The sequence below is a fragment of the Sphaerodactylus townsendi genome, linkage group LG04 (assembly GCF_021028975.2).
Source record: "Sphaerodactylus townsendi isolate TG3544 linkage group LG04, MPM_Stown_v2.3, whole genome shotgun sequence".
Taxonomy (NCBI): Eukaryota; Metazoa; Chordata; class Lepidosauria; order Squamata; family Sphaerodactylidae; genus Sphaerodactylus; species Sphaerodactylus townsendi.
Window position 1 is genome coordinate 138,504,888 of NC_059428.1, and position 18,463 is coordinate 138,523,350.

Consider the following 18,463-nt stretch of genomic DNA (forward strand, 5'->3'; position numbering starts at 1 on the left):
CATAGTGGGGGGCCGCGGCGACTCCCTAACTGCTGCCTGCCTCCCTGCCCGTTCCTTTGGGCCCAGCCAGGCAGCCGGCGGAGCATCCCGTGCAGAGAGGGACCGCGGTGCCCCCCCCCCCCTCACACACACACACAAAGAAGCAGCCGCGGAGCCTTTTTCCCCGTTGGGATTCCTTCATTTTTTATTAGGAGGGCCCACAGGACGCCCCTTGCACTTGAAAAAGCCATTTCAGTGGAAAGAATCACCAGTGCCGAAATTGCCTGAGGTGAATCAACAACGCATTTTGTCATCCCTGCATTCATGGAGGAGATTAAAAACAAAATAAAAGCAGCAGCAAAACTCCGAATGGCTGGCCCAGAAGCAGGTTCTAATCTGCTGCGAGGGTTAGTGTTCTGGAAAAACCTCTGGGCTGCACCTGTGCAAAGGGGGGGGGGGGCGCCAGCCAACCCCATCCTCATGATATCTCAAGCAGTAACAGGCCAGAAATCAAGATGTGTGAGGCAGCAGGACTGCCTTGTGCCCAGCAGGGTAAAAAGGCCATAAAAGGGGTGTGGGCAGAAGAAGCCGTTGGCAGCCACACAAGGTGCAAATATTGACACAAAGGGCTGCTCAGCACATGAACAACGCTCAGTCCTCTTAGCTCCCAATAGGGAACAGCCCAGCTTGGTTTGTTTGGGACACTGCTGTTGTGAAGGGTGAGCCTCACCTAAGTGGCCCAGCTCCGTGCAATGGGACCCCACTGCCGACAAGAACTGTGTGCAAAAAGTAATGGAATGGAGACATAAAGTGGCTGAGAGTGATGTCACCCATCCACATACAACCAGCCCTGAGTCACCACAGTGAGCATGACAGGGCTGTGCTAAATAACCAAAGAACTTTCCTGAGGAATGCACACTGTGTGCCAGCATGGCTGGTCTGTCCTCCTCTCCACCAGACAGACACACACCATGTTTGCCTCAAACCCCACCCCCACCAACCCTCCCTCCTTGTCCACTTAACTGGTGGGATGAGGCTGCAGAATGCTACCGGTTGTCCCCTGCAGCTCTGTCCTACAGTCAAATCCCCAGCTGCCCCCGCCTTCATTTTCTCAGGGCGGAGCTTGTTTTGCACTTTTTAACATATTTCTCATCCACAGGGTTTGAGCAAGACGAGGCGGTACTAGAGGTTCCAGACCCCCCAGTGGCTCTGCTCCAAGACGGGGGTGGGGGTGGGGGTGTAGCAGACCCTTCAATAAATAGAAAGTCAATACAAAATGGATAGATCTTCATGGGGCCTTGCAAAGCCTGTTCACGTCGACAAGCTTTGCGTGCACGGATAGGCCAGCCACCTCCCTCACACACAGTCCTGTGACATCTGGAAAGGCAGCTGTTGATCTGAGCAGAGAAGCCTAGCAGGCATTGTAGCAGGAGGACCATCAGTCATGTCACCGCATAGAGCTCTTCCTGATCATTGTTGCAGATCTGGTAACCACAGAGGAGCTTGCGTGACCACACCCACAGCCTCTTGACTTTGTCCCCTGGTGGGAGGAGGAAGGCCACGCAGCCAGCCATGAGGACATGCCAAAGACTGTGGGTGTAATAGTAGTTCTCGTTTGTTTCCATGAATGCATAGATTGCTATGGCAATGAGGGCCAGGCTGATGCCAGGACAGAGGAAGAAGGCCCAGCGCTTCCAGGAAGGTGGGTAACAGTGACGGCGCTTCACACCACGGTAGACCTGTGGAAAAACCAGAGCAGATAGAAGGCTTATCCCACCTCTTACTGTCTCCTATTGGCTGCACCGACTTAAACATGGTGGAATCTGCCTCAAGGAGAAAGGCAGACCACAAGTAATGTGCATCAGTAAGCAGGTGACCCAGGCACGCATTGGCTGAGCAAGAGGAGACAGACTGAGGGAAGGGGCGGCTGTTAAACCTCCTCAGAATGCATCCTGTCTGTTTCTTCTGAACCACCTGTTTCCCACTGGCCCATCGTGAATTACAATAATTTTAAAGAAACTAAGACAATTTATAGGAGAATACCCAAAGACCTGAACACGCCAGCCTTAGGAGCTGCAGCCTAATCTAGAAAAAAACCTGCAGTTTTGCTTTCATCAGCCTGGATCCAGCAACATTCCAGCAGAAACACCCGTGGACTTAGAACAGTTCCACTCACAACACCCAGATGCTGCGGTTTTTGCCTTCCATTTCATGTTGTGCCCATGCCAGCTTCTGGGCACTCTGACAGTTATAGGGGGGAAAGGGCTGCAGGGGTTTTGTGCAAGATCTCACACAAAACAGAACTGTGCTCTTTATGTTTCCACACATGCAGGGCTGGATCCACGCCAGTCTCATTCCCCAACAGACAAGCATCCCCAGGTGAATAAGAAAACGGAGATCAGGTCTCAGCCACCTACCCAAACAGAGATCATGATGACAAGGGCCAAGAGACAGGGTCCCATTATGTTCCAAACCCCTCTCCGGTCCAGCTGCAGAGACATAGCAATGAAGAGGGTCCCCAGCACACCAAGGATCTGCAGTGGGCAAGACAAGAGCAGGACAAGAGGCATTTCCCACAATCAGAGGCACTGAGGAAGCCCACAGTTAGGACCAGCAGGTAACAGCAACTAGTGCTCAGTCTGACCACAGTGGTGTCACAGAAGCAATAGGAGACCAGTTGCTTGTGAGTGTGCAACCCCTGTTGAAAGCCATCTAAACGAGTGATCCCCATCCCAAGGAAATCCACTTGATCATATGTGGACACTCCAACACTTTAATCAGGAGAAAGTGCTCTGGTCTGGTTCAACATGTGTACTCAAAAGCTCTCTCTTCCTCTTCACCCAGCAATTTTGGCTAGAAAGGGACTCTGCAAACCCCCCCCCCCTTTCCTTCAGTTGTCCTCGCAATCACAGGAAAAATGGACCTGAGCGCACCATTTCCTTTAGAGCGTTCTGACACCCCACACCCCCATGTGGTTTCCTCAAACGTACATATTTCAGCATTTTCTTCAATTGGGCCATGCACAGAATTGTGACCCAAATGGAGACCACGGAGCCCAAGAAGTCACAGAACTGCAGCGTGTCATAATCCATGATGCACAGTATGGCCACCCCAGGTTGGTCACAGGCGTGGTAGAACTACAACCGAGGGAGAGCAAAGAAAGAGGCGTCAGCTTGCAGATCCTCTTGTCCACACCAGGGAGCCAGTGCAAGCAGCTCTCCAAGATGTACAGGGGCTCAACCCAACCCAGTTGCTTCCCTTTGTCCAGAGGCTGTGGGGGGTGTCCAGGAGCGTGGAACTGCATGGATTTAGCCCCAACCAACACAGAACTAGACAAGAGAAGGGGACAGCCTGCCCCCCTGCGCAGTCCTGCTCTGTGGCTGAAAATGGCAAAGGGGGAGCCGATCCTCAAGGCAGGACATGAGACAGGAAGTCTGCCTGCCTGCAATCCCGCCCCCCCATTACAACCCAGGCCCTGCCTCAGGGATACCTGCACAGCAGATGGCAAGCTGAGCTGGCAGGTGGACTTACCGTAGAGAAGAACATGGTGAAGAGATAGACAGAAGCCTCGACCAAATGGTAGCTGTACACGGCCACAACGATGGCCGGCAGGAACAGCAGGTTGCTCAGTGTCAGCAAGAGAGTGGCCAACAACTGGCCACCCACAGACAGGGCTTTCGTCCCATCTGTGCAGCTCCATCCACTCCAGCCTGCCAAGGTGAACCGGGAGAGGAGACAGAAATGCTGGCCAGGCCGTCAAACAATCACTATTCCTGCCCGAAAGCCCATTATTGTGCCTGGGTGGCCAATGCCTTGCGGGGCGGAGGGTGGGGGGAGAGCCCAACAGAAGGAAAAAAATCAATAATCCCTCAAGAGTCTTAGCATCTCTGGAAACAAAGGCTCTCCTTCCAAAATGTCCCTTGAGGACTGTTTCAAGGGTGTTGACCAACAAAACAACCAGAACTCTTCTTAAAATATATTGCCCGGCCATGCCCTGTGAGCCTCGCTGGCATGGAATTCCTGGCCTGAGCGGGAAAAAGGGCAGTCCAGCCGGCAGCAGCGGCAGAAGGAACAAGAAGGCTGGAGGAGAGGATGTTCTCACCACCACCACCACCACCACCACCACCACCACCACCACCACCATCCTGCGCAGCCCCAACAAGCTCTTACCGGCCTTGCAGCTGCAGGCAGCATACAGGTAGCCAAGCCGTCGCAGTAAGCTGCACTGGCCATATGCCCCGCAGTCATCAAAGCAGGGCCGGAGGGAGGCAGTGACGGTCACCAGGGCTTTGACCTTGTTGCATTCCCTGTGGCGGGCGAGAGGACAGAACGTCTACAGGAGAGGCTTCTGGGTGGGGTCTGTGGGCAAACACAGGGCAACCATTCGAGCAACCATTCTGGCATCCAAGCCAGGACAAGTCTGCTGAGGGAACAGCCTGCACCGTAGAAGAGAGGGTGAGGACGTGCGCACCCCTGAGGCTGCTCTCCCTGGGCACCGCCCTGAGCCCCTTGGGGGAGGGCGGTATATAAGTGGAACGAACAAACAACAACAACAACAACAACAACAACAACAACAACAACAACAACAACAACAACAACAACAACAATAATAATAATAATAATAATAATAATAATAATAATAATAATAATAATAATAATAATAATAAAATACGCTGCTAAGACACTGCTGCCACCCAACTCACCCTGCATCCTTCGGGCAGACCAGGTGCAAGGACAGGAACCAGCGGTCGGACTCTGGGTAGGGGATGCTAAGTGCAGCTGCTGGGGAGGATGCTGACATGTTCAGCGGATAGCCCTGGGAGAACGCTGAGGGCACAAAAGAGGTTAATTCCCTAATGCAGCTACGCCCCCCCACAGCCCAGACCAGCTGGGCAATATTTCCTTCTCCCAAGCAGTCAGTCTCTCCCACAAGCACGAAGCCCACGCAAGATGCTCCAGCTCAGGGGCTGCCACTGACAGAAGCCCCAACATTGTATACCTGTCCTGCAGTCCCACATAGCATTTGGATCCAGTACAGGGGAGGCGGCACTCAAGCAGGCCAGCACCGTGGCATTCTCGGGGATCTGGGACGTCTGCCGGGACAGAATAGATGCAGCTCCAGAGACATGGCATGAGCCCTGTGCTCCAGGCAAGGGACGCTCCGCACCCTCCAGCCCTCCCAAGGGCCTGCTTGGAGGGCTTGCTCACCCACCTTGTTCAGCTGTAGGCTGAGGACCAATGTCCCCCCACTGTCCATGCCTGAGTCCAGGTTGAAAAGGAGCACAGTAGGCAACTGAGGCCAGACAGGCACGCTGGGCTCCCCGAGGACCCGAAACACCACGGACACCGTGTCCAGGTCCTCCCGAGTGACCGGCTGACTGTGTAGGCAAGAGTTTCCCAGAGAAGAGGCATTCGCCCCCACCTGCCAGGTGGCATTCACGCTGCTTCCCAGGAGTGGTCCAGCCTGGCTTCTGTTCAGACTCTTGTAGAAGGCCTGGAAGGCACTGGGGCCCCCTGGCTGGCACACTGTGAAGCAACGGGACACATCATGTCAAGGAGGCATCTCAGAGCAGGAACAACCCACCATCCCTAAGAGCTACTCTGACCTGGTGTGGATGCCCACGCACCAAAGGTGGATAGAGGTGGGGTGGCTGGGGAAGAATAGATGAACAATAGACCTCCCACAACAAAGGGTGGTGTTACCCGTCCCGTCCCCAGCACACACCTACAAATGAGGTAGTCATCTGGAAGGAGACACTGGCGCCGGCGCTGCTGAGACTCTTCACCGTGATCCGCAGCCACTTCTGCCACGGCACAGAGGCCAGGAGGAGGCTGCAGGGGGCTTCCCCTGTGCAGTTGAGCACCTTCTGGAAGGACCTTGGCAGTGTGGCAGAACCCAGCGTGACATGCAGAGTGCAGGCCACGGAAATGTTCGCTGTGCAGTTTCGCAGCTCAAGCTTCAGTGAAGCGCTGTATTCTGGGACAAAGAGCCTGTGCAGAAAGGGAGTGGAACCTTAGAAGAATCCATTTCACAGGGGACCTCTCCTTAGGAGTCTACCCCCCCCCTCAGAAGAAGAGAAGAGTTTGGATTTATACCCTACCTTTCTCTCCTGTAATGAGACTCAAGGTGGCTTACAAGCTCCTTTCCCTTCCTCTCCCCACAACAGACCCCTTATGAGGCAGGTGGGGCTGAGAGAGTTCAGAGAGAACTGTGACTAGTAACTACCATACAAAGACGCGTTGCATCAACCGCTTTTTATATATTGTGCATAATAAACAAATAAAGTGCATAAACAGTGAATTACAGTGCAAAACAATATATAAAAAGCGGTTGATGCAACGCGTCTTTGTATGGTAGTTGATATTAACGTTGCATCGAGTGAGTGATTAAGAACTGTGACTAGCCCAAGGTCACCCAGCAGGAATGTAGGAGTGTGGAAACACATCTGGTTCATCAGATAAGCCTCTGCCAGTCAGGTAGAGGTTCTCCACATTACGGCCACGCTGCAGATTCTTCAGATTAGAGTCCACCTGCTCTGAACCACCACACCACACTGGCTCTCAAGCCCCCCCAGCACCCAGCCCTTCTGCAGAGGAGCTCACCCCTGCCCTTTGGTCTCTCACTTGGTGTGAAGTGGCCAAGATGGCCCAGAGATGGTCTGCCAGATGGGAATGTTGGGCTCCAGGACAGGCATCCCCAGGACACGCAGCACAGACATGCTGGGCTGGAATGTGTAGGTGCATGGCGTGGAGAAGCCCTGTGGGGAAGGGAGAGCTCCATCAGTGCCCCCTAGCACTGCTGCCTTGAAGGGCCACCCCCCCCCCAGCACCTGCCCCCTCTCACCTTGACCTCGATCTTGCCACTTTCCTCAGGCAGGTGTGCCACAATAAACCAGTCCCCTGCCGCGGGGCTGGTGAGGTTGAGGAATGTAGTGTTCTCCTGAGAAGCTGCCAGGGTCAAAGTCTGGCTGTAGAAGCCAGGAAGGCTCATGTTGGCAGGAAACTGTGTGCCCAGAGGGTTGATGATGGGCGGGGCCCCAGAACGGATATGGCTGCAAGACAGAGGAGGCAGGCAGGTCAGAGCCCCCCAGGGGCTGACCCCCTGCCAAGCCAACAGCAGGGTGCCCCCTTCCCCTTCATTCCAGGTTGGCTCCGCACGGGCAGGAGGGGAACGTACACGGTCACCTGTGTCCTGCCGCAGTTGGGGCTGCTCCCCCGGGACGCCTGCAGAAGCCAGTGCAATATGGCTGTGTCCTCTGGCACGCGGAAACGGAAGAGTCTGGCACTTCCATACCAACTGTAGAAGGGGAGCCTCTGAGAAATCTGGGAGAAATACTCAAAGACATAGGTCACACCTGGAAAGGGAGGAGCAGAGAGGGCAGCTGGTCAGGAGGTGCCCCAGCTCTGTGCTGTGTGTGTGTGGGGGGAGCCCATGTGGAGGCAGCAGCTCAGTGGGGCTGTGAAGCCACTCCTATCACACACAAACGCCCAGGACCCTGGAGCCAGAGCAAGAATCCTGGTGACATGAGACACCCTCAGGGAATGGGCCTGGCAGCTGCCATTCCCCCTGGCCCGCATAGCTAACTGTGTGGGCCTTGGAAATCATCTTTGTCACCCCACACTGCAGGGCTCAATCCCTTGCGGGCACCTGCCACTGGCTCAGAAGGAGGAACCAGGAACCCAACGCAGGTGGCCACGTGAAGAAGGGCAGGGCGCAGAGAAGGCCCTCCGGGAACCATGAGACACCCAGAAGGAGCCTCCACCCTCTGATACAGCCCTTACCCCACATGGAGGACTGACATTTCCCCGAAAGGGCTGGGCCCCCAGGAGCAGCCTCTGGGATTGGCTGGAGGGCTGGGCCCAAAGTGGCTGGACAGGTACATCCGGTCCAGACAGCGCCCCCCCCCATCCAACCCCCTCCCCTGCCCCTTGCACAACAAAAGTAGCCAGAAGAAGCAGAAGTCACTGGGAGCTGTGAGAGTCAGAAAGCGGCAGCCGCCCCAGGGAAGCCCAAAGATAAGAAGGCCCAGGGACAGACCCTCCCTCAGTCCAGACAACCAGGAATGCAGCAAGGTTCCCCTTGTTGATGCTAGCAAGATGCCCCACTGGCCTGGGGCAATGCCCAGCCAGCTTCCCCCAGCACCCACTGCCTTGCTCCACTTCCTCACTCCCTGACCTTGCTCACCCTGCAGGGATTCATGCAGCAAGCCCGAGGAGCGGAGCCAAGCCCAAGGGCAAGGCAGGCAGCAGAAAACTCGAAAAACAGGCTGGCAGCAGAGGAAGGCCCGGGCGGGCCCACTGCCAGCCGTTGCCCTGCCTGCGGCCACTGAATCCCGTTGCCATTTCCCCAGGAACTGAAAGTCCGCCTGGCTCCCAGGCCGGCTGCCCAGCACCAGCCTCCTTGGGGGCCAGCCAGGTAAGGACCCAACATGTCGAAGGCAGAGGTAAGGACGGAGCCATTGAGGCAAGACCCTTCTCCACCCTGGCGGTCTTTGCTGCCTCAGAACAGCACAGTTTTTATGAGTCTTTGCAGAGTCTGAAAAGCTATGGAGAATGGGGGAGGTGACCGCTGAAGGCTGTGGGGCACAGTGTGGCAGAGCCCAGCCCCCCCCCCCCCCGGGTCCCAGAAGCCATCCTTGGGCCAGTCATGCCTACCTCACATGGATGTTGTGAGGATAAGCTGGGGGAATGTAGGGTGCAGACATTGAATAAAGGAAGTAAACCAATTAACCCCCAACCCCCACCCCGCACCCAGAGCATTCAGCTACGCCTGTTGCCTGGGATTCTATGCCAAACACCCGAACTTCCATCCTAGGAGTCTGGGCATCTCAAGCTGTGAGGCGGGCCAGCCTGTCAGATGCAGCCCCCCGCCCCCGCCCCCGCCCCCTTGGCCAGCAAAAGCCCCCCCCCCGTTTCCTCTTCAGAAAGCAAAGGAAGACTGGACCTTGCCCACCTTCCCTGGCACACCCAGCCCCTGGCACACTCTTTGCCCCTGGGAGACCCCGCTCCACCACGGGGGAAGGGAAAGGTGTCTCTCCGCCCCCCCCCCCCAGGGGCCAGCCTGCTTCCCAGAAGCCTTCGAAGGGGGCGCCCTTCGCCCCACAAATCACCCCCCTCACCTGCGAACACGCCCGCGCCAGGTGCGGCCCCCAACCCCGCGCCACCCCCCGCGGCCGAGAGCAGCGGCGCCCCCCCCTCCCCCCTCTCCCGCCGGTTCCAGGGAAAGCGGTCCAAGAGAAACTTCCGCGGCGGCGACCGGGAGGGGAGAGGACGACTAGCCGCGCCCTCCTCTCCCCCCGCGCCCCCCCCCGCCAAGCCTGGTCCCCCGCCGGGCCGTGTCCGTTGCTCACCATGGGGCGCGCCGCTTTGCTGGCCGTTCCCTCCGGGCCAGGCGGCGAGGGGGCCGGTTAACAGCAGCAGCAGCAGCGGCGGCGGCAGGGTCCGGGCCATCGGGAGAGGACGGAGGCCGCCCGGCCCAGCCTGGCCTACCCGGCAGCAACAACAAGAGCAGCAGCCACAACCGCCGCCGCCGGGCCCGCGCGTCCGCCCTCTGCTGCCGGCTGGCCGGGGCGCTGACGTCACGGGGGACACCGACCTGGCCCCGCCTCCTGGAGCGCCCCCCCTCCCTGGGAGAAAGCGCTGCCTGCCCGACCAGCCCCAGTTGCCTCCCGCGGGGAGGGGAGAGGGGTGCAGAGAGCCAGGAGAGGGGAAGGGCCAGGGGGCGCCTGTTGGGTCTGGAACCTGGAAGCAACTCTGTATTGTTGATCAGTAGTGTTTATTGATCGGCATCGAAGGGCCCAGGTCGACAACGCCAGTTCTGCTGCCCCCTTTATTCCGATGTTAGTCCCCCCTCCCATTTTCCCGATAAATGTGAAAAAGAATCAGTTAGGTGCTCCAAGGTGTGCGACAGATAGAGATAGAGCCACCTGGCATCCTCCCCCGCCCATCTCAGGACGACGGAAAATCCCGTTTCCCATGAGACCAGAAGTGTCAGGGGTGAGCCTAGTTGTCTACGAAGTGAGTGAAGCCCTAAAGCAAAAGATCAAGGGAAAAAAATGTCCCAGAATAGCACTGATAACATAGAGCAGGCTGGTTACATAGATCTTGTAGCAACTACATGGAGCTGGGAAGGTATCTCAATCAATCCCCCCGACGTTCTGCCTCGCCACTCGCTGGCGCTGGCGGAAACGTTGCTCCTCTTCCAGGCCCCCCTCAGCATCTCTGGCCGAGCAGATCCAGCCCCTCCGGGTGCGCGGGTTGCTCCCCACCAGCGCCCACAGCAGGACCTCGGGATCCAGGCCATCTTTGAACAAGTGGAGGAAGAGCCGCTCCAGCCAGTTCCGGACGCCGCGGGCCAGCTGTTGAAATCCGCCCGCATAGTCGGCCATGGATCGGGACCCCTGCCGTAGACCTGTGGGTTGGGCCCAGGCTTTGTTTTCCCGAAAGGGGTCCTCAAGTTGGCGCCGCAGGGAGAGCATGAAACGGTCACGACGGTCTCGAAACTCCGGGGCATTTTCTTTGAACAGCCTCAGGAGCCATTTGGTACCCCCCCCCTCCCGTTCCAGCAATGCCCCCCACCTGGCGCACTCGTTCAGCCTCCGTCTGGAAGGAACTCATCCCTCGTCACCTGCATATAGGAGCCCACCTGCGCCAGGAAGTAGGAGGAGTCTTGGGGTCTCCGTTAAAGGTGGCCTTCAGCTCCTTCCTCCGTCCGGGCCCCGGAGGCGCTGGTGGCGGCGCTGGGGCAGCCGCACCGACTTGCTGCGAGCCGGCGTCTGCTCCCTGGGCTGCCGTGGCTTGTGGGGGGCCGGAGCTGCCGGGGGGGGGGGGCGCTCCCCGCGGATTGCTGAGGCCCCACTTGCAGATCCGCCAGTTGCTGCTGGAGGCGGAGGAGGAGGCGCAGCAGGTCCCGTCGGATAACTTCTTGGCTGCGCCGTGGTGGGTCGGCGGTCTCTTTCGCCTTGGCCCCGTCCCAGCGGCGACAGGTCCTCCTGGCGCTCCATCTCCACCAAGTCTCCCTCGGGGACCGACGCCCAGCGCTTCGGCGCAGCGCCGAGCCACGCGGGCCCGGGGACCCCGGTTCGCCCAGTTGGCTCCCAAAGGAACCAGCTCGCCCCGTAGCTCCCTCCCTCCATAGCTGCAGGAATGGGAGCAGGCGCGCGCCGGGATCCAGGAGAACGCGCCTGCAAGAAACGGACTCGGTCATTAATGATCAGCAGCGTTTATTGATCGGCATCGAAGCAGCCAGCGTGTCCCAGCCGCTCCTGGCGAGCCTGGCTTTTGCTGCCCCTTCATGCAGCTGTTAGTCCCCTTCCCATTTCCCCAAGACATGTGCGAGTCAGTTTGGAACAGAGGCGCGCCAAGGTCGCGGCAGATAGAGGCACAGAGGGGGCCACCTGGCAGCGCCGCCTCCTCCTCCTGTACCAGAGCCGCACTTGTGACCCAAAGGCAGAGAGATGGCAGTGGAGCATTACGGCTAAGAGTGTGGCGGGTCCATCTGCCTTGGGTTCCGGTCTTTCGTTTCCAAAGCGCAAAGACTGAGGACCTCCTAAGGCAGTGGTGGCGAACCTATGGCACGGGTGCCAGAGGTGGCACTCAGAGCCCTCTCTGTGGCCACGCGCAAACAGAGTCCCCCCCCCCCACACACACACATCTAGGCTGGCCTGGGCTGCATTAAACCCAAGACCTAGTTTTGGGGAAGCAGTGTAGGTAACCCTGTTAAGCACTGTTAAACCCCACTGATTTTCAGGCGAAGAACTAAAGTGCGATCTTTTATCTAGGGGTAAGCTCGGTTGCTGGCAAGGGGGCTTGCTTCTGAGTAAACCCTCCAAGGGCTGTGATTCACCCGTTGGAAGAGTTGCATGGTTGCTCCAAAGCAAAGCCACCAACTACCACCAAGCTTACTCCTGAGTAACGCACGCCTCGGAGCCAACCATTTTTTCTAAACTAAAACCTCAGTATTGGGGTTAAATTGCCGTGTTGGCACTTTGCGATAAATAAGTGGGTTTTGGGTTGCAATTTGGGCACTCTGTCTTGAAAAGGTTCGCTATCACTGTCCTAAGGAGTGCACCAGCACCACCTGGTGGACGATGGTGTAGTTTCTCTCTGGTTTTCCCCTTGGCTGTTCCTGCTGCAGATCTCTCAACGGTTTGACCTCCTTCCCTGTTGGTCAGCTGCATGGTCACCTTCCCAACTGGAAGGGACAGGAAAAACTGGCTCAGCCAGGGCACAGAAATATGGGGAGAGCCATGCTGGGGGCCCAGCAGTGCCATCCTGCAGCACCCTCTTTCCCACGATGCCCACTCTGCTTCCATCTATTCCCACTCAAACCTCCCTTTTTTAAAAACACCACAGCAGAGTTGCAATACATAATGAGAATAATTGAACTGCCGCCTGGAGTACCAATCAAGCAGCAGCAGAGCAGAGGCTACCCTGTGTCACTCACTACAATATCCAACCAATGTGCCAAGAGGAGGAAAAGAGGGGCCCACAGTTTAAAAGCGATGAAATGGAGCCTGCAGAGGCTGTGATGTGGTAACCAGCCATTGAATTGCAGTTAAAGCAGAAGTGTCCATCCCCAGGCAGACTCCAGCCTTCCTATTAGCAACACACAGGCAGGAGGGGTCTGGGGCACCCCTGTCTGAGAAGGTGACGCAGCCAACCAACCCAGTGAAATGGGCAAAACTTGGTGCTACTGAGCCCTCCAGCACCCGCCCATCGGCAAAACGGGATCCGGCTCCTGCACCCTTCACTTCCTGAGACAACCATTGCACAGAGTCATGGAAACTTGAGCCCTGGCGGATGGTGCTCGCTGGGCCCCTCTTCAGCCTGGTCCTGCCCTGCTGGGCTCAGTTGGGGCAATGTATAGTCGAAGGCTTTCACGGCCAGGATCACTGGGGTGTTGTGGGGTTTCCGGGCTGTCTGGCCGTGTTCCGGTAGCATTTTCTCCTGATGTTTTGCCTGCATCTGTGGCTGACGTCTTCAGATTTTGGCTGCTGTGCAAAAGAGGGGGGGGGGAATGGCTCTAATGTTGTCCCTGTTTTATTTAACCACTTCTTTTTTTAATTTGCTGGTTTATCCAGAGCCATGAATGGTTGATAGTTCCAGCTGGGCTTCAATGTGTGGGTGCGAGAAGGGCCAACAAGCCCTTTGGTCAGGAACGCGCAGCCCCCTTGCCAGCCCAGCTAGGTCTCCCAAACTGAGGGCTTCAATAGGGAGAGGTTTGGGGGACAGTTTTCAGCCATAGTGATTTCACCCAAGGTAGGAGTGGATTGGAAGCTGGAACCTCAAAATCCCCCCTCCCAATGTGGGATGAAGGGCCAGGACAAGGAGAAAGCAACAAACCGCAGCCCCCACCCTGTGGCCAGCAGGGCTTTCTGATGCCAGGTGGCTCTCTCTCTTGCTATCCGCCGCCGACCTTGGGGCACCTCAGCTCCAAAGAAAACTTGTGGGACAATGGGAGGGGGGTTCTCTGCGGGGAATAAAGGGGACTGCGAATGCCAGCTTCCTTCGTCAGAACTGGCTTTGTCAAGGGTGGTGCTTCCATGCCTGTTCAATAAACGCTACTGATCAGTAGAGTCCGTTTATTTCCTTAAAGGTCTAGCAGGTTCCCTGGAGGTACAAGTACCCTTTCTCCAGACCAACCCACATCCTGCCCCCAACCCCACATGTCACTATTTGGGGAATGTGTATGCTGAATCCCCACTGACAAGGAAAACAACGCCCCCCCCCCCCCAGACCTGTAATAGCAACGAGGCTTTGGGTGTTCTCTCTGGGACTGATAACCGGTTTTGGAAACATGGGGTGGGCTGCCAACATTTTTGGCCTTCTAAGCTTCAGCAGGGGTGGGGGTGGATTGAGAAGGCTCTGCATGTCAACTTAGCCCTGTACCCCCCCTCCCCAGGCCCTGATGCAGCCCTTTCTTATGCCAGTGTGATTGCAGCCTCTAGGTCAGGGGTAGGGAACCTGCCGCTCAAGAGCCGCATGAGGCTCTTCTGCCCTTGCACTGTGGCTCCACGAGCCGAGCCGCCGACCCCATCCTTGTCCGCCCTGCAAGCAGCAGGGTGGGCGCACCAACTGCCCACAGTCGGCTGGGCCGCGCCATGGGTTTCCCCTCTCGCCCACCCCATTGGAGCGGGGCGGGTGCTTTCCTGGTGGCCGGCGAGGCCAAGCCGCCGGCTTCATCCTTGCCTGCCCTGCAGGTAGCAGGGCGGGCGCATCCATGCGCTTCTCAAAATGAGCGGAGTAAAAGGTAAAAACAACCCTATATATATAGTGTTATCTTTATTTTAAATGTCAAAAATTATTTGCAGCTCCAAGTGTTTTCTTTTCCCATGGAAAACGGGTCCAAATGGCTCTTTGAGTGTTAAAGGTTCCCTACCCCTGCTCTAGGTGGAACTTGGGGACCCCCAGTAGTACCGCTTCTCTCCAGATGACACAGACCAGCTGCCCTGAAGCTGATTGGTTGCTTTGGGGAGCGGACATCACCTGGGGCATCCTTCCTTCCTGGCTGAGGTCCCCAGTCTTCTCCAGGCTCCACCCCCAAGTCTCCAGCAGTTTCCCAGCTTGAAGCTGGCAGCCCCTCCCCCAAGCAGCATTGATGCAGCACTGGGGGGGGGGGCCTTGTCTCCTGTTTATACCCGCCTAGAGCCCCCAAGTACTGTGACAGAGAAGCAGTGGGTGAGGGAGGGGCCGCAGGGGGCATTTTGGTTGCCAGACCCTGCCAGCCGGGGGTCTCTTGCCTGCACGGGGGGGGGGGGGGGGGGGGGCTGAGGCAAACCTGACTTGTCAGGGTGGTTAGTCCCAAGGCTCAGTTTTCTGGGGCCCCCGGGAGTCTGACTAGGGGTCATCTTTTGGCTGGCAGAGGCATCAGAGGGCACGCTCAGATCCACACCCTGCCATGAAGCCGGCTGGGTGAACCTCCTGTCTGTGCCAACTGCCCCACCAGCTGCCCAACTGGGATGTTTCTAAGGGCGTCCCGTGTCTGGTCCTGCTATCTTATCAGAGAAACCGCAGGATCGTCCCAGAAACCACAGTTGGGCGCCAGACCAGACAGAGGGGCCGCCCCGTAGACCAGCCCAGAGTGAGGGTCCTGGACACAGAATCCAAGACTACCCAGGCAGCCTTGAGATCTATAGCCGGTGATCCAGCTGGATCCCAGATGCCCAGTGCCAGCTGCAGGCGCTGAGAACTGCAACTCCTTACGCTGGAGAGGGAGGCTGCATCCTGACAGGTGCTAGGGACGGGACACACCCATTTCTTCCCCTGCCTGCCTGCCTGCCTGGTCATCTCCTGTCCCCTCCAATTCAACCCACACCCCTCTGGATACATCAATCACCAGCAATTGGGCAGCAGCAAAGGGCAGAACCCGCCCCGCCCCCATCCTAGAAAGGGTGTAGAAAATCCATCTGTCAGTCACCCTGAGACTCTCTACTCCGTGCAATCAGGAGCCGTGCTTCGACAGCCCAGCCGGGCCCCAATCCACCCAACCTGTCCTTGGCATCTCAGCTTTCCTTTCTGACCTCCCTGCCTCAGGCTCTTTGCATCCCCAGACAGACAGGTGGACCTCCTGGGTGCCAGACCTCCTCTGTGGGTGCCCCTGCAATAACTGGTAGACTGCCTCTGAAGCTGGAGACAAAGAACGATGATGGGTTGCCGTGTTGGTCAGCCTGTCTGCAGCAGACTGGAGGTGTCGGAAGGAGTGAGCTGTGACCCCCGACCCCCCCAAAGCTCAAGAATCCTGTGAGCCTTTCAGCGGCGGCTAAACTCTTGCCCTTTGCGGAACCTGCAGAACCATCCTGCTGAGACACACAGACACACCCCGCAGGCCTGGATCTGCCCTTTGTCCAAATCCCCTCTGAAGGCCACCTAAGCAAGCAAGGTCACCCCACCTTGTGGCTAGGAGTTCCACCAGTGAGCTGTGGCATTTTGTGTGCAGAAGGACTGCCACTGAAGGCAACTAGGTGACCCTACTTCTAAGCTCACGGTGAGTCCTTCTGCCCTGCCCCCTCCGATGGCTGGAGGTTGATGCCTCCTCCAGCCCCAGTAGTGCTAGCAGACTCAACCAAATGGGGGCTTGGGGGCATGCAGGCTCCAGCGCTCACTGGGGGGATCCAAGGGCTCTCCCAAATGCACGGGAAAGGTTTTTTGTTAGGGGGTGGGCGGTGTTGGGAGGCCACACTCTCCAGGGGCTGTCCCCAAAAGCCTCACCTGCTGGCTTCAACCTTATGCCTGGCCCCAAGAATTCTCCCTCCCTGTGCTAGACTGTGAGGGGAGGGAAGGCTGTGGGGAGGGGCAACCCCCTAGGCAAAAGTGGGGGCGCCTCCCCCAAGGCAGGTCCTCCAGGTGGGGGCACGGATTGGGTCCTCGGGAGGGGGGAGCTGGATAATTTGTGCCCTCCCCCCACCACCAAAAAGACAGGCAGGCAACTTATTCGACACAAGAAGACGGGCAGACGACTTATTTGAGGGTCACAGCTTTACTGGGAAGGAGGGAGGGAGGAAGCCAGAAAACGGGCGGGGTGGGGGTGGGGGGTAGGGATCCGTCGACCTCTCGTGCTGCTGCTGCTGCGGCGGCGGCGGCGGCGGCCGGGCGTTGGTCTAGCGGTACTTGCAGATGAGCAGCTTGGCCACCAAGGTGAGGAACTTGTCGAGGGAGAGGTGGGCCTCGGCACTGAGCAGGTTGCGGCCGTGGGCGGCGATGGTCACCAGGATGCACTGGCTCAGGTGCTGCGGGGGGGGGGAGAGGGGCCAGGGAGGGGGCGGCCGTCAGCCGGAGGAGGAGCGCTCAGACAGCGTTTCCCCCCCACCTCGGCCGGCCGCCCCGTCGGAGCGCGCATGGGGGGGGGGGGCAGGTGCGGGCTCGCGGACGGACTCACCTTGAAGTTGACGGGGTCGACGCGCAGCTTTTGGGCGTGCAGGTCGCTGAGCTTGGCGAGGGCGCCAGCCATGTCGTCTATGCGGGCCACGGCCTCCGACAGAGCGTTCATCACCCGCTTGCCGTGCGCCTTGATGTCCGCGGAGCCCGGGCTGGTGTCAAAGTGGGGGAAGTAGGTCTTGCTGCTGGGGTACACCGCGAACATCCTGCGCCAAGACGAAGGGAGGGCGAGAAGGAAGCACGGGAGGGTGGAAGGGGCAGCTGGCGCCCGCCCCCAGCCCCAGTCCCAGTCCCGACGGGGCGGACGGCCTTACCTGTTGATGGCCTCCCCACCAAACTCCTCAGCATGGGTGCTGACGTGGGCCCAGACGGCCTTCACGCGGGCCTTGTCTGTGTCGTTCAGACTCATCTTGCCGCTGCTGCTCTCCGGTGCCGCCGGCAGCCCCCACCGCCCTTATATCGGCCTGAGGGGCGGGCCTAGCCCTCCTCCGCCCTGAGGGGGAGGGCCAGGGGGCAGGGCTTCTTTGGCGTGGCGGTGGCGCTGGCGGCAATGGACCCACCGCCCGCCTCGCTGGGGGTGGGGAGGGGCGCCTCAAACTGGGAAGGGCTGGCCAGGCGGGTGGCCACCAGGCCTCTGAAAAAGTCAGACGGGGCGCCCGCAAAGCCGCCCAAAGGTCTCCCAAAGACTCGACCTCCCTAGCGCAGCCGCCCGCACCCCTGCGAGGTAGGCCAAGCTGACGGAGCGCCTGCCTCCCCCCTCCCCCCGCTGCGCCTTTATAGGACTGAGAGGCGATTTGAGTCCAGCAGCTGGGCTGGCAAGGAGGCTACGCATTCCTAGAGCCGCTCCGTCGGAAGTGAGCGAAGAGGGCAAGAGCCGCGTCCTCAGACCTTCTTCGCCCGCAGCCTGCAGGGGGGCAGCTGCTGAATGTCTTGTTGAAGGCTTTCATGGCTGGATTCAACTTGTTGTTGTGGGCTTTCCGGGCGGTGTGGCCGTGGCCTGGCTGGTAGATCTTGCTCATAACGTCTCACCTGCATCTGTGGCTGGCCTCTTCGGAGGTGTCTCACAGGGGTAACACACTGCTCTCTGAGCTACACCTCCGAAGAGGCCAGCCACAGATGCAGGTGAGACGTTAGGACGTTAGGAGCAAGATCTACCAGCCAGTCCACGACCACACCGCCCGGAAAGCCCACAACAACAGAGCAGCTGTGGGTTTAGCAGGCTGGAGTTTGCAGTCATTCAGGCAGACCGGTCTGACCCTCCCTTCAGTACACACGCGTGGTGGTCTACCTCATGGGGTCCTTCGGAGGATCCCGAGCGCAGAACCTCTTTGTTTGGAAGCAGTAACAGCAGGGGGTCACCTTCCACGGAGTCCCGTTCGCCCCCTCGCCCTTGGCTGACCCGAAGCCCCGCAGCACGGCACGGTGGGCGGGCCGACCTAGTGACCTGTTTTAGACAGGCTAGTCAAAAGGCGCCCTCGCCCCTGCCTGCCCCTATGGGTGTCCCCCCCCCCCGCCTGCTCTCGCCTTCCTTGGCCACGGCATGGACCCCTCCCGGCAGACACACCCTCCACCCAACCACCCCAGTGCGCCTCTGAGCCACTGCACAGCG

At 58.5% G+C, this 18,463-nt stretch overlaps 2 protein-coding genes across 3 annotated transcripts; both read right to left on the reverse strand.

Moving 5' to 3' along the window:
* Positions 1 to 156: 156 nt before the first annotated feature.
* On the reverse strand, positions 157 to 9,526 carry PGAP6 (post-GPI attachment to proteins 6). Of its 2 annotated transcripts, XM_048493867.1 has the most exons (13): positions 9,330 to 9,526; positions 7,157 to 7,334; positions 6,824 to 7,031; positions 6,604 to 6,737; positions 5,705 to 5,970; positions 5,192 to 5,505; positions 4,979 to 5,072; positions 4,683 to 4,806; positions 4,150 to 4,286; positions 3,511 to 3,689; positions 2,970 to 3,116; positions 2,397 to 2,513; positions 157 to 1,718 (listed from the first exon to the last, which is right to left on the reverse strand). In XM_048493867.1, exons 1-13 carry the CDS (start codon positions 9,427 to 9,429, stop codon positions 1,422 to 1,424), a joined length of 2,295 nt encoding a protein of 764 aa, XP_048349824.1. In that variant the 5' UTR covers positions 9,430 to 9,526; the 3' UTR covers positions 157 to 1,421. The 2 variants fall into 2 exon arrangements, with proteins under 2 accessions (XP_048349824.1, XP_048349825.1); XM_048493868.1 differs by lacking the exon at positions 9,330 to 9,526 and having other exon boundaries at positions 7,165 to 7,264.
* A 6,911-nt stretch (positions 9,527 to 16,437) lies between these two features.
* Positions 16,438 to 17,327, reverse strand: LOC125431165 (hemoglobin subunit alpha-A-like). The gene is made up of 3 exons (XM_048493880.1): positions 17,169 to 17,327; positions 16,856 to 17,060; positions 16,438 to 16,706 (listed from the first exon to the last, which is right to left on the reverse strand). Exons 1-3 carry the CDS (start codon positions 17,261 to 17,263, stop codon positions 16,578 to 16,580), a joined length of 429 nt encoding a protein of 142 aa, XP_048349837.1. The 5' UTR covers positions 17,264 to 17,327; the 3' UTR covers positions 16,438 to 16,577.
* Between the last annotated feature and the right edge of the window lie 1,136 nt (positions 17,328 to 18,463).